At 34.3% G+C, this 24,246-nt stretch overlaps 1 protein-coding gene across 3 annotated transcripts; it reads left to right on the top strand.

Annotated features, from left to right (window-relative positions):
* The first annotated feature begins 1,988 nt into the window (after positions 1-1,988).
* LOC145319808 (uncharacterized) lies at positions 1,989-23,943 on the top strand. Of its 3 annotated transcripts, XR_013880039.1 has the most exons (29): positions 1,989-2,118; positions 2,470-2,567; positions 3,063-3,265; positions 4,682-4,816; positions 5,026-5,261; positions 5,559-5,695; positions 5,916-6,323; positions 8,845-9,324; positions 9,566-9,804; positions 10,123-10,236; positions 10,544-10,663; positions 10,889-10,974; positions 11,242-11,377; positions 11,862-12,367; positions 12,525-12,817; positions 13,852-14,033; positions 15,048-15,212; positions 15,773-15,877; positions 16,153-16,233; positions 16,620-16,790; positions 17,678-17,741; positions 17,907-18,046; positions 18,517-18,860; positions 19,075-20,301; positions 20,957-21,402; positions 21,543-21,646; positions 21,960-22,088; positions 22,545-23,099; positions 23,623-23,943. XR_013880039.1 is itself a non-coding variant. In XM_080162166.1 (28 exons), the coding sequence occupies exons 1-28, from the start codon at positions 2,039-2,041 to the stop codon at positions 22,707-22,709; spliced, it is 6,594 nt and encodes a 2,197-aa protein (XP_080018292.1). In that variant the 5' UTR covers positions 1,989-2,038; the 3' UTR covers positions 22,710-23,943. The 3 variants fall into 3 exon arrangements, 2 of the variants coding, with proteins under 2 accessions (XP_080018292.1, XP_080018293.1); XM_080162166.1 differs by having other exon boundaries at positions 22,545-23,943; XM_080162167.1 differs by lacking the exon at positions 15,773-15,877 and having other exon boundaries at positions 22,545-23,943.
* Positions 23,944-24,246: the final 303 nt, after the last annotated feature.

The following is a 24,246-nucleotide window of genomic DNA, read 5'->3' as shown; positions in this document are numbered from 1 at the left end:
AAGTAATTGTTAAAAATACTTTGAAAGAAAAGTTGAATTCTATCCCGCTTTTTTATAGAACAAGATTTAGTTACCTCGCTGGGACATACGGAATTCAGCTTTTCTTTCAGTTTTATTTTTATCTTGATTTATCTTAGCCAAAAATAATTATTGTTCATAGTTTTATTTATATTAGTAATAGTATATAAGATTATTTTGATAATGTAATTAAAAGAACCAGTAAAATAGGAGCAGGAATTAGAATATGAAAGATAAAATAGTTTTCCTAATCTAATCCCTGGCCCTCGGATTATAAAAAGTGTAGAAAAATGTTTTTATTGAAATTATTTCTTTAATTTATTATATAAAAATTTTCAACTTTTTAAAAAAAACATTTAGGTACAAGTTTTACTTTCATAAAAATAAAACTTTGAAAAAATCCAAAAATAAAATTTTCTATTTCGCTTTGCAATATTACTAATATAAAAAATAAGGTATTTTATCAAAATTTACAAATATAAGGTTCAATAACTTATGATTTAAATTAGAATAATATTATGAATGTTATTAGTGTTCAAATATTAACTGAACAACTATTAAAGGAGTGCCATTTTTTTCATATCATTTTTTAGATATTCCTAATTTTTCTCTAGGGTAAAGCGGGGCGAACTCGGTCTTTTTTTCGGTTTTTTGAACCTGCAAATCGTAAAAATTATTTTTTTTAAATGGGACCAAGACCAGTAGAAAGATCTCGGAAAAGTCGATCAGGTCCTAAAAGGACGTAAACCTAGGACTTTGGGAAGTTTGTCAAATTTGATCTCTAAAACGGCACCGACTTCGCCCCGCCTTGAGGCGAAGTCGGTAGGGCATTTTCAAGCTTCGAAAAATCGATGACGTATTGATTTTATTACAGCATGCCCAAAAGGTAAAAGTTGCTAAATGTAATAAAGAGTATGCACAAAAAATTTTATTAAGATAGGTCAATTTTTTCTACAAAAAAAAATAATTTTTCCGAAGTACGCGAAATTTGACTTTTTTTTCGAAAATTTTTTTGATAAAAAACATAAAAATACTACTAGAAAAAATAACTTTTTATGACTTTAAAGGCCTGATCCTTAAAATTCAGGCAATTTTGAATAGATTTGGCCAAAAAAAAATTAGTTCTATTAGCAAAATTTCCTAAAAAAATCAAGTTGAAAAAAAGAGAAAAGTTTGGCAAAATCTGTGGTTGATTTTCCAGCTTCAAAAAACCTATGACATATTGATTTAATTACAGCATGCCCTAAAGGTTAAAGTTGCTAAATGTAATAAAGAGCATTCACAAAAAAAATTATGAAGATTGGACAATTTTTTCTACAAAAAATTTTTTTTTTTTCTAAGTACGAGAAATTTGACTTTTTTTCTCGAAAATTTCAGTTTTTATATAAAATTGAAAAAGTTAGTATAAAAAGTGAAAAAACCGAATTCGCCCCGCTTCACTTTTAGTCGATTTAAGAAAAAACTATACAAGCTTTTTTAAAGTTTTAAACGGAAATGGATAGCCTATTAGATTCTTAATAAGTCCCCTGAAGACGTCTAAGCTCTAGCTCTTACCAGTTTTTGTCCAACTTACCGTTTTTCCGACCGAAGCAAAAAAATCGAAAAAATTTTTTTTTGTCGTCCGACTTTAAGACCCAATAAGTACCCTAAAAATTCATCTCACAAAAATTTCATTTTATACTTTTTTGTAGGCAATTTAATAAGGAACAAATTTGATTTTATGTTTTTTTCTGTCAGTCGATTACAACATGGAGAAAAATGTCATTTAATGAAGGTGGTCAAAAAAATACCGACTTCACCTCAAAACCGAGATCGCCCCGCTTTACCCTAATAATTTTGAAGTCCCATTAAAAAAATTCACAAAATATCATTTAGTGCTCCTTTAATGTTCGGAAGTATAATTTAAAATGCAAACAAATGCGCCACCGAAAAGTTTTATTATTTAAATTATTATTATTAATAATATTATGTCCACTCTTTTTCAAGATTTTTGTTCATGCAAATATAACAAGGACAAAAAATGAGCGAGGATTTCGCGGCAATGGACGCCGGAAATTCGGAGGACGATCTCTCGGAAGAAGGATCTGAAACTGGTTCAGGAAAATACTTAAATAATATTTATATTTGAAGTTGGCGTTCAAATACTATTTAGTAAAAGTTATTTTTCACATATTTTTAAAGCCTTTCGTTTTTTTGTGGGATATTTTTCTTGCAAGGGGGAAGAAAAATTTTCTAACAAAGTAGCTAAAAACCTTCCCTGGGCCTATAGGAATCTTTACTGTTAAGGGGAACCATATCGGTTCAGCGGTTACTAAGTTTCTTCGCGACAGACAAAAAAGCTTACTACTTATATAATTGGATACACTTATTGAAACAGATTGAGATTGATTTACTTTTAATACAAAAAAAAATTGTGAAGAATTGATTTATTATTTAAGTAATGACTGCAGGTTCTGAAAGTGAGGAATCTGGATCAGAATTTTCTGATGAGGAAGGGCCTGGACAAAGTAGCAGTGGAGAAGAGGAACAAGAAGAAAATGAAGATAAAGGTTCTTTTTTTTTTCGTTTTATATGTGCATCCTTTTATTCTGTTGACCCTTCAAACCCTTTCAACCGATAATAAAAAGTAGTATTGTGTCTTTTTTTAGGCTTAAAATATGAAAAATTGCTTGATCGATTGGGATTCGAATCTTCATAGAAGCTATATAATTGTCTTGAGGTTTTATGCTGTTTTTTACGTTCTAACCATCACCCCCCCCCCCCCCCCCACCTTCTTTCCACCAATACAAATCCCTAAAGGCGAAGAATTTGTGTATTGATAATTTAAGTATACTTTATTGAAAAGATGCAAAAAAAGGATAAGGAACTGGACACTTTTGTACGTTTAAATGATTTAAGAATTTAACTAAGCAATGATACAGGAATTGTGCGTGTCGATTTTTAAAAATTCATAAACATTTAGTTTTATATCATTCTCAATATTAATAGAACCGTAGAAACTATAAATGTTATAGGTAAAGGTCTGTAATTATGATTTTATTTAGAAGGAGTACCAAGCAGTAGCAAAACTAGCAGCCCAAACCATCTGCAGGCTTCAACTGTCGCCGACGAAAGTGGCAGCAGCTCAGGGGATGAGGGTGCTGAAACCTGCCCGATTTGTCTGCTGAAATTGCGGTCACAAAACCTTGGTCGTCCCGAACCTTGTCAACATATTTTCTGCTTGACTTGTATCAGAGAGTGGGCTAAGGTGAGCCTTATTCACTTACTTGGATTGTTGATTCATTAATACTTTTCTGTTACACTACTTTTTTCACTGTATTTGATCAATGTTTAACCCGACCAATATCTAAACATAGGGTAAAGCGGGGCGATCTCGGTTTTGAGGTGAAGTCGGTATTTTTTTTACCACCTTCATTAAATGACATTTTTCTCCATGTTCTAATCGACTGACAAAATTTTTGTGAGATGAATTTTTAGGGTACTTATTGGGTCTTAAAGTCGGACGACAAAAATTTTTTTTTTCGATTTTTTTGCTTCGGTCGGAAAAACGGTAAGTTGGACAAAAACTGGTAAGAGCTAGAGCTTAGACGTCTTCAGGGGACTTATTAAGAATCTAATAGGCTATCCATTTCCGTTTAAAACTTTAAAAAAGCTTGTATAGTTTTTTCTTAAATCGACTAAAAGTGAAGCGGGGCGAATTCGGTTTTTTCACTTTTTATACTAACTTTTTCAATTTTATATAAAAAAGTGAAATTTTCGAGAGAAAAAAGTCAAATTTCTCGTACTTAAAAAAAATTTTTTTTTTTTTTGTAGAAAAAATTGTCCGATCTTCATAATTTTTTTTGTGAATGCTCTTTATTACATTTAGCAACTTTAACCTTTAGGGCATGCTGTAATTAAATCAATATGTCATAGGTTTTTTGAAGCTGGAAAATCGACCACAGATTTTGCCAAACTTTTCTCTTTTTTTCAACTTGATTTTTTTAGGAAATTTTGCTAATAGAACTAATTTTTTTTTTGGCCAAATCTATTCAAAATTGCCTGAATTTTAAGGATCAGGCCTTTAAAGTCATAAAAAGTTATTTTTTCTAGTAGTATTTTTATGTTTTTTATCAAAAAAATTTTCGAAAAAAAGTCAAATTTCGCGTACTTAGGAAAAATTATTTTTTGGTAGAAAAAATTGACCTATCTTAATAAAATTTTTTGTGCATACTCTTTTTTACATTTAGCAACTTTTACCTTTTGGGCATGCTGTAATAAAATCAATACGTCATCGATTTTTCGAAGCTTGAAAATGCCCTACCGACTTCGCCTCAAGGCGGGGCGAAGTCGGTGCCGTTTTAGAGATCAATTTTGACAAACTTCCCAAAGTCCTAGGTTTACGTCCTTTTAGGACCTGATCGACTTTTCCGAGATCTTTCTACTGGTCTTGGTCCCATTTTAAAAAAATAATTTTTACGATTTGCAGGTTCAAAAAAACGAAAAAAACACCGAGTTCGCCCCGCTTTACCCTAAGCAATAAGAATTAACAGTTTCATTAAGAGATTTGGTCGGTTGTTATTTAAAGTTCTTTTTAAGCCAGACAGACATACTTTTTCAGGGAATTTTTTTTCTTTTCTTTTTCTGTTCCAAGTTTACCTACTACTTTGTATATATTTTTTAGGTGACACCATCCTGTCCCATTGACAGAGTAGAGTTTTCTAGCATAGCGATCCGCGAAAACGGCGGGGAAATTGAAACTGGCACAGAATCTGTTAAACTGAAACGCGGCAAGGCGCAAGAACCTGATATTCCAGAGGTATTGAACAATTAGATATTAGTAGCACAGCTACTCTATAATAAGGATCTATTCCCCAGTTCTTGATTTAAATGAAAGATGCTGTTTTTTGGCATATTATGAATTATCGTATTTATATGTACCTATCTAGTATTTTTATTATTAATTAGGCATATCATAGATAGGTAAGTAAAGATGAGAATTTTGTAGTTATTATTAAATCTTTTTAGGAGGAGGAACTTCCGGATATCTTCTGTGAACACTGTCAACTAGGCACGAACGAGCACCTGCTGATGCTGTGTGACGGCTGTGACCTGGGCTACCACACCACCTGCCTGAACCCGCCCCTCCGTGAAGTGCCGCAGGGGGCGTGGTACTGCCCCGTCTGCTCCGGCGTAGGCGTCGGGGAGAGGCAGCCCACTGAAGAGGAAAATAGACCATTTCCAGCGTTGCCTGGTACTAACAGGTATTTACCATGAATCTATGATATTATATTAATCAGGGAAATTGAATAGGAAAATGAAAGATAGATAGATAATATTCTAAGGGGACAAATTTGCGATTTTAAATATGGAGCGGGTTGTTGTATTATTTATTTTTATTAATCGAAGGCCTTTAAATTGAAGAATAGCATCTATATCATGGTTAAAAAAAATTATTTTATTCATACTGACTTATGTAATTTATGTTATGTAAGTATTAAAAATAACAGGCATTTAAATTGTATTTGTAACTACTTTTTTAAAACAAATTATTTTTGAAGGACTCGGCGCACGCCAGCAAGAAGACGAACCGCCGGTGTACGACGAGGAAGGCGTGGTGTTATACCAAGAACGTCACAACTCGAAAGGATTAGAACAGCTGTGGAACACGCAAGAATAGAGTTGGAGTATAGAATTGGTACGCTTTTAATTTTATTTTCTTAGTCATTAGAATTGTCAGAGGAGTTTTATTGACTTATCTATTAAGGAGTACAATTAAATTATACAATATGTAAAAGCAAACGTCGTTGAGATAACTCGTATTGCCCTATTTTGTTGTTAGTAAGGACTGGTGTAAGTATAGATTTTACAATGATCTTAAATGCTTGCAGCTAAATTTAGAATTATTATTCTTTAAGGTCGAAGATCTGGAGTAGTCAAACGCAAGACAAAAAAGCGACGAACCACCAAAACCAAACGAAAAACCACCAGAAAAAGGACAACCACCTCAAAAACAAGTACCAGCAAAACAACACCAACCAAAAAGCGGCGTAAAACCCGCCGAAAGCGTAAAACAACACGCAAACGTTGTAGTGGAACACGTAACGGCAGTGGCGTAAGCTACCGGCAACGGCGCCAAGATATCGCGGTCATGGAATCGGTCCGCCAGGCGCTTGGCTTACCTGAACCTGAGCCACACTGGTCGCAGCGCGTACGCGAAGCAGCCAGCGGTCAGGGTGGTCTGAGCCTGTTCGGAAATCCGTACGCGTTTGATTATTTTTCTGACGACGAGAATGAGGAACCCGCGATGCCTAATTTTTCTTCAGGTAAAAAATCTACCTTCTACCTATCATTTTAGTAGTTTAATCACAATCCCTTTTTGTCCACGCTTTATGAAGTCGCAGAGTTAAAGCACTCCAATGCAGGGACAAGGGAAGGTTTCTCTGACCAAAAAGTCTATTAAAATCATTCAATCTAATCACGAAACCTTTATGAGTGTGTAATATTATCGATGATTCAACTATTATTAAAAGGGGCTTGTAGTAATTATGTCTGAGTATAAATTCGCTAATCTAAATTCACTAAACCTCATCAAAAGTTTGTAGATTATTAACAGGGATCGGCAGCCGCACGTAAGCCGCGTGTAAGCCTCAGTGATATCGTCATTTTATTACTATAATATTCAGCTGGATGTATAAAACTGCTCTTTAGCAGACAATCCTTCTTTCTGAAATTTTTTTTTCTGCTCACAAGCAGGTTTAAAAGTGAGGCTGAGGCGCGGCTGCCGAACCCTGATTATTTATGTTATTAGCAGACCGATTTAAAAAAAATAACACAGTAGGGAGATTAAAAAACATTTTTAAATACTTCCTAAAAATAAAATCTTTAAATATTTTTCCTACCCATAAAATTTGTAACTGTTTAAAGACGAAAAACAAAATATTTTGACAAATTTTTACTTCGGCTCATTTTCAAACACTTCCTAATTAACCCTTTAGAGCAAGTTAAAGTAAAAGTTTCAAATTGATTCAATAACTCAAAAACATCTTACTTTAAAGCTCAAAAATAAAATCCTTTGCTCATTACTTATTAAAACAAGGATGACAACATCTATAAAAGCGAAGCTCTTAATTGGAAGGAAATCGAACATTAACACTCATAGAGTGACAGAACTGAATAAACTGAACATATGTCTATGCAAAATTGTAAGTAAATTTGTTGCAAAACTTATTAAATACATGTTACTGTTTAAGGACATACTAACGTTTTTAAGACTAGTTATAGAGAAGCTTCGCTTATAACACTATACCTCGTTGTAATAGGAATCAGTATTAAAAAATCAGATGACTAGGATAATTTGAATATATAAAAATTTGTTGTAAAAAAAGTAAAAAATCAGCTTGTTTTAAATAGACGTACAGACTTTCTAGTAATAATTATAGAGTTGCTGCGCTTATCATTTTGTACCTAACTGCTATAGGAATTAGCATGTGAAGTTTAAAATCGAAAGGACAATCCTAACTTTTTTAGATTAACGAAAAAAGCTAACTGTAACAGATGGACGTATGGACGGACTTACGGACCGACCCTAATTATAGAAAAGCTTCTTTTAAATAGACGTACGGACTTTCTAGTAATGATTATAGAGTTGCTGCGCTTTCGAATTTGTACCTAACTGCTATAGGAATTAGCATATAAAGTTAGAAATCGAAAGGACAATCCTAACCTTTTTAGATTAACGAGAAAAGCTAACTGTAACGGATGGACGTACGGACGGACTCACGGACCGACCCTAATTATAGAAAAGCTTCGCTTTTAAAAAATAAATGACCTAGAAACATAAAGAACTAAATTCTATTTGACGATCAACTTAATTTAAAATAATCATAAAAAACATATATTGGTGCCTTACCACAAAGTTGTCTATCAAGCACTGATCCCCCTCCTTATTTGAATTATATCTTTTGGTTTCTTTAATGCTATACCAAGACTCCCTCTCCTTTGGTCGTTTACAATTTGTTTTAAATTAATTGTCGGGAAAGTGGGGATTCTGTGCTCTACAAGGCACTATGGGGGAAATTCCCCATATTTTAAATTCTGTTAAAAGTATGTAAATGTTAATATTCGGAGAAGATTAGTTGTATTTAGTATTGCAGTACATAATAAATCATGATTTCAGGGAAGCTTCTAATTTACATTACCCATTTCGCCACTTCCCTCCAACTTGTTTCACAATTAGAGGCAAGAAGTTGTCAAGAAATACCAAATTAAACCACAACATATATTATAAAATTTAGGATTTGGAAAAGAATAGTTATGTAGTTCAGAATTTTATTGATAGGTGTCGTAAAAACTTTTTTTATGTAAAATTTTTAGTTGAGATAAATATCTAAACAATCTTAAATATTTTTGAAAATATTACAGCTATCCACTCTTTGGGATTTTCAATAAATTTTATTCACTATTAAACATATAATTTACGAGTAGTCTATGATTTAGATAAAATATATAAAATAAGTAAAAAGCATTATTCAACTCGTTCATCTCAAAACTGAACATGGAACTAATCTCTGACTATCATTTTTGCATGGCTTGTAGTAAAGTGAGCAAAAACTAATAAAATAATGCTTGAGATTCTTATCAAATTCTGCCAAAAGTTGCATAATCTCATCATCTAGTTTTAACTGGAAATCTATGAAATCAGCTCTAAAGCATTGTTTGCCAGAATAGCCTTCCCTTGTCCCTGACTCCAATGAAATATTACCATATCAACTAAGTATATAATGTATTTTTTTCAGATGCATTATCAATAGCTATTCAATCTAAATATGCTTATTTATATTTTAGGTGTTGGAGTTCAGGCCTTGCCTCATAGCGTGGCCCTAGAGCGTATCCAGGCTGCCAGACGGCGCAGGGCCAAGCATGGCATCCAGGTTTCTAGTGGTCAGGTGGCCAGCGGACCTGCAGACCTGCTAGGATCTATCCTGTCTACCAGTTCTATTCTGAAACCTGTGGTGGACAAGTCTAAAAAGGATGAGAATGAGAATGTGTGTAACACAACCAATAGTGAAATTATGAGAACTAATGATAATAACAGAATAAACTCCAGACCTTTGTCTAATAGTTCAATTAACAATACAAATAATACACCCAGAAGTAACAATAGATTACCAACTAATAATGATCAAAGGCGGTTACCAGCTAATGGCGGTAGACTACCGCCGACAACGGCTGTACCAGTGAACAGTCGGCCGGTTGGCGGTGGCGGTCAGACTGGAAGTGGGGGCCGTGGCATTTCTATAAATCTAAATTTTTCTAATCGAGCAGGTATGTTTTCAATAGTTTTTAATTTTCTTTTTTTTGGGGAGGGGGGGAGTGGGGCAGATAGCTTTAGACTAAAAATAAAATTTTCAAGTAATCGGACCAGCAGTTGTCTTACTGGACATACTGACAAACTGTTAGGTACAATATAAATTTAGTCTGATTTCTAGTAATACAGCTATAGTAAATTATTTGAAAGGAAAATAAAAACTTTTTTATGACATACAATAAGTCAAACATTTTTCAGGGTTTAACGCCAGTAGCGCCTTTGGATCAGCTAACAACAGCTTCGGCGGTTCTTCAGCCAATTCAGCCGCTGCAACTTCATTATACGCGGGTCTAGACGAGAATGACGGAGCGGCCGGCAGCGGTTTTGGCGGCCACATGGACTCTTCACATTATGGGGGAGAGAATGCTAGAAAGTCGCAGGAAAAACAGAAGGAGGAGGAGAAGGGAGATGAATTGTATGATCCTGCTGATCCGGGGGTAAGTTAAAAACAAAATTCCCTGAAAATTTATTTTTTACTTTTTTCCCTTCTCAGCATACTTTTCCTTTACAAGCGGTTTCTAAGATGCCTTTTGGTATTATAGAAATTTGTCTAAGAAATGAAAATATATTTTATTACTACTCATCTTTAGGGTATATTTGTACTTTTAAATTCAAAATAAAACTTTAAAATAAGCTTTTCAATCATCTGTTCTAGGAATTTTAGCAAATATTCCTTTTATCTTAACGAAATACATCTACTCCAAAAAAGATACCCAGCCCATTTTTTCTCAAACTTTAACTCATCTTACCTTCAGTCTGATGACGATGAAGAAATTGAGCCTGACAGACCAGAAATAGAGGCTGACAGACAGAGTCTTGTAATAGATGATGTTCCTCTACCCCCAGAACCCCAACCTGATCAAGAAAAGGTACCTAATAACTAATTTGGTTATTCACCTATGATTTGTTCTTTTCTTAAAGTTTACTATTTACTAACAACATAATATTACACAGTATTTTTGAGTTTATCATATCCTTTAGTAATTAAATTAATTTATTTTAATTCTAAAATAAATAAACGAATGTTTGACTTTCCCAAAAATCTTTCAAAATGATTTTAATAACATTTTTAAATAAATTTATTAATAGCATTTTATAAAAAAAACTTATCAAAATCTTCAACTCTGCCCTTCACACACAAAAAAAATGGACTGAATATCACATATTTTTTTTAAGGATGGAGGAGCCTCACCCATTGACGCTATCCCTCTCCCCGAAGGAAGTGCACCCCATAAAATCAAACTACAAATAAAAACTAACAACAAGACTGTTTTACAAGGTTCTTCTACTGTACAGGTAGTTTGTTTTGCTTTTGTTACATTATAATAAGGACATGTCAGTATGTTTATTTGAGAGTCAATAACATATCATTTTGTATATAAGCAGTTTTGAAATATGTACAGCAGGGACGCTTTTAATTTCACTTGATTACAGTAAATTCTTCTTTTTTCCTCCTTTTTAAAAAGTTATACATACATTTTAATATAAATAGCTTATAATGTTTAAAATTATTTCCTTTAGAAAAATTTGAGTAAGAAGAAAGCTTTATTGGCGGATATATTCGGGGAGGATGAGGCAGAAGAAGCCACCACCTTGAAACCTGTCAGGTAGAAATTGCTTGAATCATCCCCTTAGCCTACCTAGGCCAGGTTTCATAGTTAAGTCGGGGGGGAAGGGGGGTTTGACAAAAATTCTCAAAATTGAAAAAAAATCTAAAAGGATAACGCATAATTATTTAGGTATATTCGTAAAAACTGGATATAATACGATATGATACACGATTTTTCAGTATGGCTTAGAACCGGTTCTAATCCAGCGGTTTCGAGGCCATACTGGAAAGGTTTTATGTTGTTGCAAAAAAAATGCTTTTTTAGCACTGATAATGAGAAGAGTGAGGAAACTGGTGGACCAAGCACAGAAACACCCGCAGGACAACAGGACGATGCTGGCACCAGCAACAATGAAAATACTGCAGATAAACCACCCACCACAAATCCATTGGCTGATTTGGTAAGATAATTTGTATTTAGTTATGTCTATGTTTGTCTTTCTATATGTTTAGTTTGATCTCAAATACAGGGATCTAAAGGGATAAGATTATGGCCTACAAATTGATGTACATCCCCATTGATGATACACATAATTAACCCTTCTGTAGATTTCAATTAGTGGTTGAAACGTTTGGACACTCAATTTAAAAGAAACAGCCAATAAAAATACAATATAAGTCTCCAAAGTTGTTAATTTAACGAATAAGAAAATGTTAGGATATTTTGGGGACTAATGTAATAAACAGCCCAATGTGTCCTTCCTCCCTGTCTCAAAATGGTTACTAATCATTCAACAATTTTTCCGGGAAGCTTAGCTTTGGTCAATGACAGGCTTTAGGTTATTTTAAGTCAGAGACCCCTTCTAGATGTTCATAATAAACTAGTAATAATAACTTATGATAAAAAGGTGTTAGCAAAGCCTATGAACATTTTTTTATTTTTAGACTGAACCCTTAGTTATCAGTGATGATGACGAAACGCCACCTAAAGACGACAAAAAGAATGACAAACAAGCCAAAAACACAGACAAACGCCGTTCATCTGAAGGCGACAAACATAAAGACGTTGAAAAGTCACCCAAGAAAAAATCGCATGACAAAAAGCGGTCAAACAGTCATGACGAGGAGCGCAGGTCAAAGCGAAAATCAAAGAGTCGATCACGGTCACGCGGCGGCGGCCGCCGTTCTTGCTCGCGCTCCCGCAGCCGGTCACGTGGAGGACGCGGTGGACGGTCACGCTCACGAGACAGGGAATCGCGGCGCAGGCGGAGCAGCGAGCGTGATCTTAAGGATGTTGTCCGTGAGTTGAAGGCGAAAAAGCGGAATGAGGGAGCTCGAAATGACAGTCGGAGTAGAAGTCGGGAGGATAGTAGGAGAGGTGGGCGTAGTAGGAGTGGCGGTAAGAAAAAGGATGAGAAGAGGTCAAGTGTTGGTGCTAGAAGGAAATCAAGGTAACACAATTAAAAATATTTTTCTGGGAAGAGTATAGAGGTATGGCCTTGTGAACATTTTAGCTCTGTAAGAGAAATACATTATAGATTTAGATTTGTCGATTATACCTTTTTTTTCAAAATTTAATTATAATTCTAAAATAGCAATTTTTTTTAGATCTGACAGCCGTTCGCCGTCGGGCCGACGTCGCAAGGACAGCAAAGACAGGCACCGGGGCAAAAGTTCGAGTCCCGTCTCGAAGGACAAGGACGGAAAGTCAGCCGTGAAAGCCAAAGATAAGAAGGAGAAAGTGAAGGCCAAAGCTAAAGAGAGTGAGAATGAAACTCATAAGGATGAGAGTGCGGCAGATGCGGATAAGAAAGGAAAGAAAGGAAAAGGAGCCAAGAAAAAGATTGTTAAGAAGGTGAAGGAGAAGAAGAGGAAGGGGAAAGGAAAGCTAAAACTCAAAGGTAATTATCCTTTTCCTATTACAAAACAGGGTTGGCATAAAAATAACCAAGTAAAAAACCCAAGTTGGGTTTTATTGGGTTTTTTAACTCAAAAAAAACCGTGGTTTTTTTTAAAATATACCTTTTGTCGATAATGTTAACTCTATTTTGACGCATAAGGAGTACTATTTTCAAACAAATAATATAAATTATAAAAAATATTTTATTTTACCTGCTTATTTTTATATATTAGTAACGGAATGTTTGTCTATATGTACCAAAATAACTCCCTAACCACTGAACCGATATGGTTCTCAATTACAATTAGCTTCTAACGGGTCTATTGAAGATTTTTAACTTGGGGGGGGGGGCAGATTTATGAAAAGCTACCCTGTACAGGAGAGCCATACCGATTCAGCGGTTAGCGAGATCCTATGGTACAGACAAACATCCTGTTACTTTATAAAAATGATTTAACCTTTTATCTAAAATTCCTAGGTAATATTTTTTAGAAAACAATGAAACCCAAAAAAACCCGGATTTTATTAATAAAATTGGGTTATTTTTAAAAAAAAACACGGGTTTTTACCAACCCTGTTACAAAAAGCTTAAGATTTCAACAGCTATGAGCCTATTTATTTCTATATTTCAGGAAAACTTCACATAGGTTTAGTGAAGGTTTTAAGCTAAATTGTTTGTATGTTGAAGTTTTGGGGTGGTTTTAGGCTGTTTTTCAATCTCTAAATACAGATTGCCTATATCTAGAGGTGCAACAACTGCCTAGTATATTATAATTCAAGCAAATCCGTCTAAATATCTACTTATTCTATTTTTAAACATATTTTCAATCCTGCTCAATAGCCTTAACGATTGTAAGATTTGCTAACAGAGCTTTGTTTATAGATGTCTTTATAGCATTCCTTTTACTGAATATGTCTTAAGATTTTCTACATATATTCTAATAGTTTACTTTTCTTTATTACCAAAACTTTTTTTAAATCTCCGAATAATTTAATGAAAAATCCACGAATTTTAATAGGATGCCATTTTTTTAGGCAAAGCCGGTAAGGCAGGGGCCAGCGCCGCTAACAAGGACGCAAACAACGAGGGTAGCGACGTCGAGCTGAGCGAAGTGAGCGAGAAGGATATGGAGGAGGGTGGTGAGACGAGAGAGGTTAGAATGAAAGATCCGTCCATGTCTCCCATAGATTCGGACGCAAGTGACAGCTATAATAAGGTAAGATTTTAATATTAAATATTAAAACTGCTATTTGTTTTTCTGTCCAGCAAGATCTACAAAACGGCTTGAGTTATTTTGTTCGATTTCATTGCTATTTTTATTTTAAAAAATGGGTGCTCTCATTACCTCGTCCTCTATCCTAATTTAATGTTTGTACCTCTATGAAGCAAAGACGACATTTAAGAAATAGTTGAGCGAATTTGCCGCGCGATTTTTTCCCGGTCACAGGTTTATATTTGTTATTGATGCTCTAATGTTTTCATCAACCTGTGACTGAGTGTGAGTGAGATATTAAAGCCGCAAGCAAACTTTTTCAGCATTTTTTTTATTTATCATTTAGAATCTTTAAAAAATGTTTATCAACTTTTAGATTAGGTATTTCATTATTAATTTTTGTTGTTTATTTTTAAAATGACAAAAAAGTGAATTTCATAATTTGTTTAGATATAATACTATTATGCAGACTTTTTTCTCTCTCTGATGTCTGTTTCATTAAAAATCTTAACTTTTTAACTTCAATTGCTTACCTATAGATATTAATTTTTTAAGAAAAATATATTAAATAGAAGGAGGTGGGGGGGGGGGGGGTATTATTGTATTTATGACTCCTTTGGTCATGTAGGGACGTTTAAAAAAAATATATTTAATTTATAGTTTCACTAAGACTAACATATAACTATTTATTAGGATTATATGTCTTTAATTAAAAGGGATAGTTTCACGAAATGCATTTAAACTTAATTTAGTGAACCGCATATTTAATCTTGGTTAAATGGTTAAACTACATTTATATGGCATTTATTTGAAAGAATTTCAATTTTCAACCTCGTAGTTTTTAGAATATCAAGACTTGAAAATCGTCCTTTTAAACTACGTGGTAGAAAATTGAATTTATTTTAAATATATGCTATATAAATGTAGTTTAACTCATTAACTAGGAAAAAATATGTGGTTCACTAAATTAAGTTCAAATGCATTTCGTGAAACTACCCCTTTGATATACTTATTTAGGCAGCAACCTTGGAAGGATTGAATCCTGAAGCTATTTCTCCTGAAGAGGATTTTACCTCCCTTAGTGAGGAGGAAGAGGGAGAGATTAAGAATTATGAAAAAAGGAAAAAGTTGAACAAAAAGAAGAAAGAATTGCAAAGAAAAGTCAGAGAATTAGAAAGACAGGTCAGATTTTATGTTAGTTTTAGTCAGTGTTTCGGAGCAGGGAGCCGTCATATTTTGCTGGAGCCAAAGCCGTAATTTTCGTTAAAAACGGCTCCGGACTAGATAAATAAAGAGATTTTTTATAAATTATAATTTGGTAACTCAGTTTTGTCATGTGCAAATGCCCTTTTTAAGTTTTTCAAGTCCAGTTTTATCAAAAATTAAACTTATAAAACCTTCTAAAGTCGAAAATAGACGTGGGGGAAAAATATGTCGAGTTTTCTTGATTTTTAGGCCGGAGCCGCACCAAAATCAAACGGCTCTGAAACACTGGTTTTAGTTGAACTTGTCAGAATATTTATGTAATTAAGATTATAAGCAGCATTTTCTAAACGCGATATGTATTGACTAGATATTACTGCTCTACCTACTTATGCACCGAATAGTTCTTGTTTAAACAATGTAATATAAAATATTTATTATTAAAGAAACTACTTTAAAACACTAAGAATTTTTATTCATGAATTATATTTTAAGAAATAAGCTCTTTCTTTTGCCAAGTAAATCTGAAAACATTGCAGGTTATTGAAATATCTCCTGACGGTGAAACTTTAGAAGCTTTAAACGCAATGATTGAAGAGGGAGAAATTAGAGAGGAGGCGAGAAAAAGAAAGAAAAAATTAAAGGTATATAACTTCGATCATTTTCCCATTTAATAACTTTCTTCAAAAATCTAATTTTTGCAATGCATAACTCATCCTAATCCGAAATGACAACTTTAAATATTTATATTCTATACTTATTTTAGGGGGAAGATTTTATGTTTTTAAGGGATGTATAAAAATTCTGCATTGGATCTCTGGCTAAGGGGGTAGGGGATGACTTAAAAATATGTTGGGGGGGGGGGGTGAAAATATCGATGATACTAGTTGTTATGTTATTTTTTAATATTTTATTTTAGGCAAAGTTAAGAAAGAAACTTGAAAAGAAGCTGAGCAAGGATAAGAAAAAGCAGGGCAGCGGCAAAGATGAAGATACAAAGGCAATCATTGCAAAAGAAATGAATAGTTGTGTATTGCATCGTATTATAGACACGAATATTAAAATAAAAATTATAAAATTAAAACCAGTTTTCTTAGCCCCGAGAGGCCAAATGCGCGGAAACTGGTATTAATTTTATGATTTTGATTTTATTATTCGTGAAAAATTGTGTATAATAAGATTCCGTACATACGTTTTCAGAAAATCGGTTCTAATCCAGCGGATATTAATTGTTTTCTAAGCCATACTGGGAATGTTTAATTATAGATTTGCTGTAAACCTTTTTCATTATAATCTATTATAATAATTTCATAGATGGAGTTACCTTTATAAAAAATAATTCTCAGCATAAAATCTATGAAAATTTTGCAATGCCATGAACCTTAGGATTCTGACCATTCCGAAGATGATTCTAAACATGAGGACGACGGGGAAATAGATAAAGCTGCCGCGGCTAACAATGCAGCTGTTTCTGCTGACGGTGCTGCCATCCAGAAGGAAGGAGGTGAAGAGGAGAAAGAAGGTGGTCAGGATGGACTGACTGCTGAAAGCGAAAAGGTATGGTTTTTTTTACTTTTACAGATACTAATGTAAATATTTGATTTTTCATTTTTTTTACTTTTGATTTAAGCAATCGTCATGATCTCGTTAAACAAGTAGCTAGTATCGTTTAAGCACATTTAGTAACATTCTAGAAGGCTCTAATAATTCATGTTTCAGGGGTTCTATGGAAATAAACATGAAAATGTTTTAAAAATGTATCATGTTTATTTTCTTTGATTCAGTATAAAAAAAATAGCATTAAGAGAAAATAGTTACCCACGCTCTATATAAATGTACAGTGTGTTTTTTTTATGAGAACTTTTTTGAAAGCAATTTTACCCCACTCATAGTTATCAGAATTTAATGAATAATGGCTTATTTTCTTCGGTTTTTATAACCATTTATAGACAATCAAAAAAATATTTCAGTTTTTATTAAAAAAGTACAGTAAAATAAAAAATTCAAAACCTAGGTGTCAACATCTAAAAATGGTTTTAGCGCAATTTTCTCATGCTCAAATCTTCTACCCTTTGCAAGAATGGCTGCAAAACGCTTTAGAATTGAGATAAAGAATTAAAATTTGATACAGATACTTTTGGGGACATGTACTAGAACATATCAAAGTTTGAAGGCCATATCTCAACCAGTGAGGGAGTACTGGCCCCCCAAAGTGGACTACTGAAAATTCAATTTTTTTCTTGCAAAGGGTAGAAGACACCTAAGTTTTAAATTTTTGATTTTATTGTACTTTTTTAATAATAACTTAAATATTTTTTGATGTTCTATAAATGGTTATAAAAACGAAGAAAATAAGCCATTAATCATTAAATTCTGATAACTATAAGTAGGGTAAAATTGCTTTCAAAAAAGTTCTCATAAAAAAAACACACTGTATATTACAGGAACCTGTCGGAGAAGAAGAAACAGAAATGGACAAGGAAACAGAAGATCCAAATAAAAACAAGGAATGTTATTGTTTATTTTTATGTTTAATAATTTATTTTTCCCTTTTCTCTGTGACTTCAACCAAGTTACATAGCTGAAATCATGAAAGAAAAATATCATGTCATTGAAGGATAAATAAAAATCTGTCATTTTCTATGTAAACAATAAAATAAATGAAATTGCAGGTGTTCAAGGGGCGTAGTTACCGAGCCCGTAGTAGCACACCACTACAGGACGAGGCCCCGCAGGAGTCAGAGGACGAGGGAGGGGACAGGGATGATGACAGGGAGGAGGGAGAAGAGAGAGAGGACAATAAGGAAAATGAAGTAAGTAAAATTACCAATATTACAAAACTGAGGTGAATTCATAAAAAAACTTTTGCCTCACTAAAATCAGTTTGCCCCACTAAAATTAGTGAGGAAAACTAAAAATTTAAAGGGAATAATTTTGCCTCACTAAAATTTTAGTGAGGCAAACTGATTTTAGTGGGGCAAACTGATTTTAGTGGGGCAAAAGTCTTTTTAAGAATTCACCTCTGGTGTTTTCTTAAGTTGGCATATAAATCATTAATATTCAATCAAAAGATGGTAATCACAGGCTTAACTTAAGACTATTTAATTTTGCATGTGTCCTGTTTATATTGAATCTTATATTAAAGCTTGGGTAAATTAAGTAAAGAATCAAGTCCATACAAAAATCTATCAAATCAGCATTCTTTAAGTAAGTTTGATTTATTTTACTTAGAACTTAATGTTAAAACAGTGCTCAATATTTATATTAAACTTATTTTTTTTAGGATAAGTCAAAGAAAGACAAATCTAAGAAACCAGAGATGGAACGATACAATGTCCGCCGCGTGCTGGAAGCCAAAAAGGACGGGAGTGTCAGCAACAAGAAATCCTCCAAAAAACGCAGCAAAAATGATCGAAAATCCGATGATGAATTAGATACATATAAAGATAAGGACAAAGATAAGTTTGGTCGTGATAAAGAGGCCAAGAAGGGTCGACACAACAAGAGAAAGTCCAGGTCTAGATCCAGGGGACGGAAAAGGAAAAGGTCGTCGACACCGAGTTTGTCGTCAAGTTCATCCAGTTCGTCGAGTGGCAGCAGCGATTCATCAGACTCCAGTAGATCAAGGTAACCAGTTTTATTAATTTGAAACAAAGATTATGACATTGAAAATATACCATTTCTATGGGTAAGATTTGTACGTCAAAGTTAAGATGTACGGTTAGTTTCAACTGGTGATGTGAAATTTAGAGAAATAAACTCTTAAAAAAGCAAATTCGAAATGATAAATTTGAAAATTATAAGGAATTAAATATTAGGTATGATATTTCTTTTTTTTAAGGTCCCGAAAAAGGAAAAGTAAAAATAAGAAAAAGCGTCCAGACTCAAAGAAAAAACAGTCACTAGCTGTAGACAAATCAAAGAAAAGAAACAGGTCTAGATCAAAAGACAGAAAGAAAAAGAAACAGCGCAGCCCCTCTAGATCAAGATCTAGAAGTAGGAAAAGACGTTCAGAAGTTACGGAGAGGGGCAACCGCAAACGTGGCCGCTCACCATCGCCTAGAAAATCGTCAGGCGGCCTTGGAAAGAGAAAAAGATCAGTATCCGGCGGAAAACGTGACAAAGATAAGCGTAGAAATTCCAGAGAAAACAAAAGTCGCCGCAAATCACGTGGACGTAACCGCAGATCTGACGATTCACGGTCCAGATCGCGATCTTCTAGATCACGATCAAGCGGGACCGCGCTACGTCGCCGAAATTTTTCCTCTCGCTCCGCGTCTGATCATGGTAGCAGAGATTATGGGAAACTGTTTGAAAATCAAGTGGGAGAAAAGTCTGTGTACTCATCTGGCGACAAGGTTATGGTTACTGTCAACTTTGGCGCCGACAAGACCTCGGCGAAGGAGAAGGCGATTGCCGCAGCTGCTAACATTAAGCCGTCTGTGATTATTGATATCTTAGATGAGGAGGGACCCTACAAGGTTATTGAACAGCCCAAAGAGTTGGTTGACATAGCCAGTGACCCAGAGGGCGAAAATGAGGAGGAAATGTTGGCGCCGCGTACGCCTGAACCGGAGGGCGAAGAAGGTGGACAGGAGCCGCCTAGAGCCGACTCCCGACCAACTGAAATCGGCGTTTCTGGCGGACCTAAAACACCACCAAACGAACCAGAAACAGAACATGAGGACGATCGTCGGCCAATGTCACAATTGAATTCTAGTACTGGCAGCAGTACTGCTGCCGCCGTTATGGCAGATCCTGAACCGACTCCGGTCGTTGCCCTTGGCGGCAAAGGTCCTCAAACGCCGCCTGATGAGCCACAAGGCTATGATCCATTCGAACCAACCGATTCACCTCCTATGTCACCAAAAACGCCACTGGCGCCGGTTACACCGCCACAAAACGGCAATAATCGCCCGTCATCTCGCCAACAATCAAGCATCAATGCCGCTAAGACATTGAATAACCTATTGGCCCCGTTCTTGAGTGACTCCTCTGTCCTGAATGGTGGAGGTCTAAATGGTAATGGACATCTTGATGATAATCCTGTGATACAACCCTATACCAGGTAACTAAAATACTTTTTATTTCTCTTATGTAATATTATTACAGAATATACAAGAAAAATATTTGTTTTCGTCTGACAAATATCTACAAGAAACATTAGTTAATGTTGATAATAAAATTGTAATATGTTTGTAAACAACGTTAACCAAGCGACGAACTATTGTTATTGAGTAGCAGCAATATTAAATAAAAAAAAAAGGTTTAAAAGGTAAGAATGACGTGCTAATACTTTATTTAATTAGGTGTCAATGGGATTTGGGTTTAGTATTTAACATATTTTCAGGGATGTATATTGTATATTCTGCATGGTGACCCTGCTAAAGGGGGTATGGGGAATAAAAAAATATTTTTTTTGGGGGGGGGATGTAAAAATTAAGATAACTGAAAACTTTTTTTTTCAGTTTTCCCCCCTTTGTAAAAAAAATAGAAGAGTATATGAAAGGGGGGGGGGGGGTGTTGGATAATATAGAAAAAATAAATTGTTTAAAATATTTTTCCATTTTTTCCCCTTCCTATTGGAAAAAAAACTAGAAGAGGAAGAAAAAAATTGCAGTAGGGGGGAAAAATTAATCTTGTGAAGAATATACACACCTGTATATTTTTTAAGCAAATCAATTCATACTTATTGTTTATTTTACAAATATATTATTTTGTAGAAAGCCGCTGTATAACACTTTACCTGCCAATGTATCGGCGATGCTGCAACAAATCCCACCGCCCTCCCAACAGCCACCCTTGCCGCCTTCATCATCCAAACAACGCCAGCAACATTCCGGCGGCGGTGGTGGTTCACCCGTCGACATGGATCTAGACTCGCCGTTTTCACCCGGATCCGGCAGCGACTTGTCCGATATGTTTGAGCCGCCTGGTCAGGCGGGTACGCCGTCAACCGGCGGCGGTTCATTCCTCAATGCTTCAACTGCCAACAACAATAAATCATCGCCGGCGGTGCATGGTAAGAAGCCATGGGAGAGTTCTCAGTGGGCAAAGATTATCGGCGGTTCTGGCGGCGGAGGAAATGAGCATCAGCACAGAAGCAGCGGCGGTCAAAAGTCGAAGAGATCGCGTGGTGCACACGGAAAAACTCAGCGTAGCGGTAAAGGTAATATCATTGTTACACTTTTCTTTTACACATGTTTTACTTGAGATACCTAACAGTCTTTTAGATAAGCAATTATTAAAGCTGATTTAAACGTATTTTATGACATATATTATGGAACTAAATTTTATTTTTATTTCTAGTTGCCAAGCCCAAGAAAACTGTGAGCACAAAAGTTGTGGATGACCGTCTCAAAATTATTGATGATGTGCCCAGCTCTGCTGTTGAAATGACAGTTAAAGAAAAAGTAAGTTGTTATTCAGGGATGTAAAGGGATAAGACAATGGCCAATGATGAAACACAAAATTACCCCTTCTGTACTGCATATAATTTATTGATTGAAACATTTGGACACACCTTAGTGAACAAACCAATCAAAATTGAATTAAAGTCCCCAAAGTTGTTAAGCCCAAGAATAAGAAAACAAAAATTACTTATGTGTTAGATTTTAACATAATATACGTTCTTTTTATTGGGTATGTACAACTGAATTTAAAGGGTAAGTTAGCTTCATTTTTAAAGGCCTAAGTTTCATGAGAACTAATCTTGCTCTTTTTCAGTTTTTGAAGAAAGTGCAGAGACAAGAGAGAGTTGTAGAGGAGGTTAAACTTGTGATGAAGCCAGCATTCAACAGAAAGAAAATAACCAAGGACCAATACAAGGAGATTCTCAGAAAAGCTGTTCCTAAGGTGAAGCATTCTTCCTTAATCCTGTCATATAAAGTATAAAAGCTTTACGTTTGTCCGTTTAGATTTCACTAACCACTGAACCAATTGATTTTTTTTTACTTCGAATAGATAATGAGCTGTTTATATGAAGTTTTTTATGCCTTAGGAACTCTAAAAGAGTAGCTTTTAAACAGTTTTCAGCCATTCAATTTAACACTTTTTGTATATCATACTAGTTCTAGTTTTAGCTACAGTGTAAATAGAAGAATGACTCTTACAGTTTAAGAATCGATTAACTTAGCTTATAGAATCTAGAATACTACTACGAACATCCACCGCCCGTACATTTGAATGTCTGCCCATATTTCACTTTTAGGGGGAAAGGAAGTGGATGTTTTATGATTTTGCGCTAAATAGCCGCAAAAAAACTGTCACACATACTCATCCCATTACTTTACACTTTGTTATTATTTGCAGATCTGTAAGAGTGGAGAGATAAATCCGTCAAAGATCAACCGTCTTGTATCCGGCTATATCAAGAAATTTGCCCACCAGAACAAGAAACAGGGTGGAGGCAAGGCTGGCAGGTCTGCAGGCGCCGGACAACCCGCCCAACAAAACTCTGGCGGCTCTTTATTCTAATTTATAACCGAGGGGGAGTTTTGTAAAGTATACACATCTCCATTTTAGGGGTGTAGCGCTAGTATTGCCGAGTATATTTTACAACACTTCTCTGTTTTACAGTTTTTTTCTACAAGTCAAGTATCTTAAATTTGTTTTTGTTATTCTATTTATCAATCTAAGTAATTATTATTTAAGGTTTCTTTGTATTTTTAAACATAAATATTGTATCAGCATTGAATAACCTTAAGTTTTTAATTGTAAAAATTGTATTTTTTTGTTAGTATACTTATTCAGTTAAATTGTTTTTGTTATTTTTGTAGCTCAATTTAATTATTAATAAAATAACTTATGCAAGTTTAGTTAACATTTATTCGTATATTTTCCAGTGACGTTCAATTTATTTAGAGGGTTAGATCTGTTTTGAAAGTTAGACTCTACTAGGTCCTATTTATGAATTTACAATTTATTTAATTAAAACCTCGTTTGCAGTATTTTTGCTTTTTTTCTAGCTGTAAATATCTATTTATTGGACTCATTTTAAGTCTCATTATACCTCGTTTATATTAATTCATATGAAACACTAACTTCTAATAGCTATGAATCTTTGTTTTATTTACTCCTTGTCAAAATAACGTACTTAATATTTTGTTACTCTCCTTATCTTGTGTTAGATGTGTATTAGTGTAATTTTCATAACATCAAGTTATTTCGCAATTATTAAAAGTTGCAAAATTTAATTCCCTGATGTAATAGCGTGCTCAAGGGGGGGGGGCGAGCGAGAACAACTCCCCTTCCAGGGCACGCAGCTGCCTTGTTTAGAATGCATTTTTCAAGCTCCCGCATGGTTTCAATAAAGCGTGTATCATTCCAAATAATAAAACCTAACCCTAATAAGAAAGAAAATCTTCTAACTTTTTATTTTATTTTTTAGTGCATAATAATAATCCCTTTGAAATTCCAGTTTTAATATTTGTAAAAAGTAAATGTAATTTTATTTGTTTTTGTCCTTGTATTTTTTTCTATAATGTAGGTATATTATATTTAACATAACAAGTATTCTTTTTTATCTTTTAAATTCAAACTAATGAGAAAATATGTAAAAAATTTCCTTATATAAATAATTATACAATCAATGTTATAAAAATCACAAAATTTAAGTTGAAACTAAAAATTGTAATATTTTGTAATTACAACCCAGCTAATGTTAATGTTTATAGTGGAAATAAGTAATAAATTCATACTGCTAGACAAATTCATGTTTGTTTGTTAAAATATGATTGATTAGAAGGCGAGTTTGTGCTTTCCTTCAAACCTATATGTTGATCATTGAACCCCACGTCCTTCAGCATTCTTTAAAAAACATATTTAGATACCTTGCGGGGAGGGGGGAGGGCTATGCAGGCCCTATCCCTGCGGGGTTCTTGTAACCTTATAACCAAACCTACAATAAGCATCAAAATCCGTGTTTTCTTAAAAATGTTTGTTCTAGGTCCAAATGCTAAATGAGGGAAATTGACGCAAAGTTTCTAAGACAAGGCATTGTAAATATTGTTCA

This window comes from Acartia tonsa, chromosome 5 (assembly GCF_053477335.1).
Source record: "Acartia tonsa isolate MP-2025a chromosome 5, ASM5347733v1, whole genome shotgun sequence".
In the NCBI taxonomy this organism is placed as follows: domain Eukaryota; kingdom Metazoa; phylum Arthropoda; class Copepoda; order Calanoida; family Acartiidae; genus Acartia; species Acartia tonsa.
Note: the sequence above shows the minus strand (reverse complement) of the source record. Positions and strands in the feature narration are given on the sequence as shown.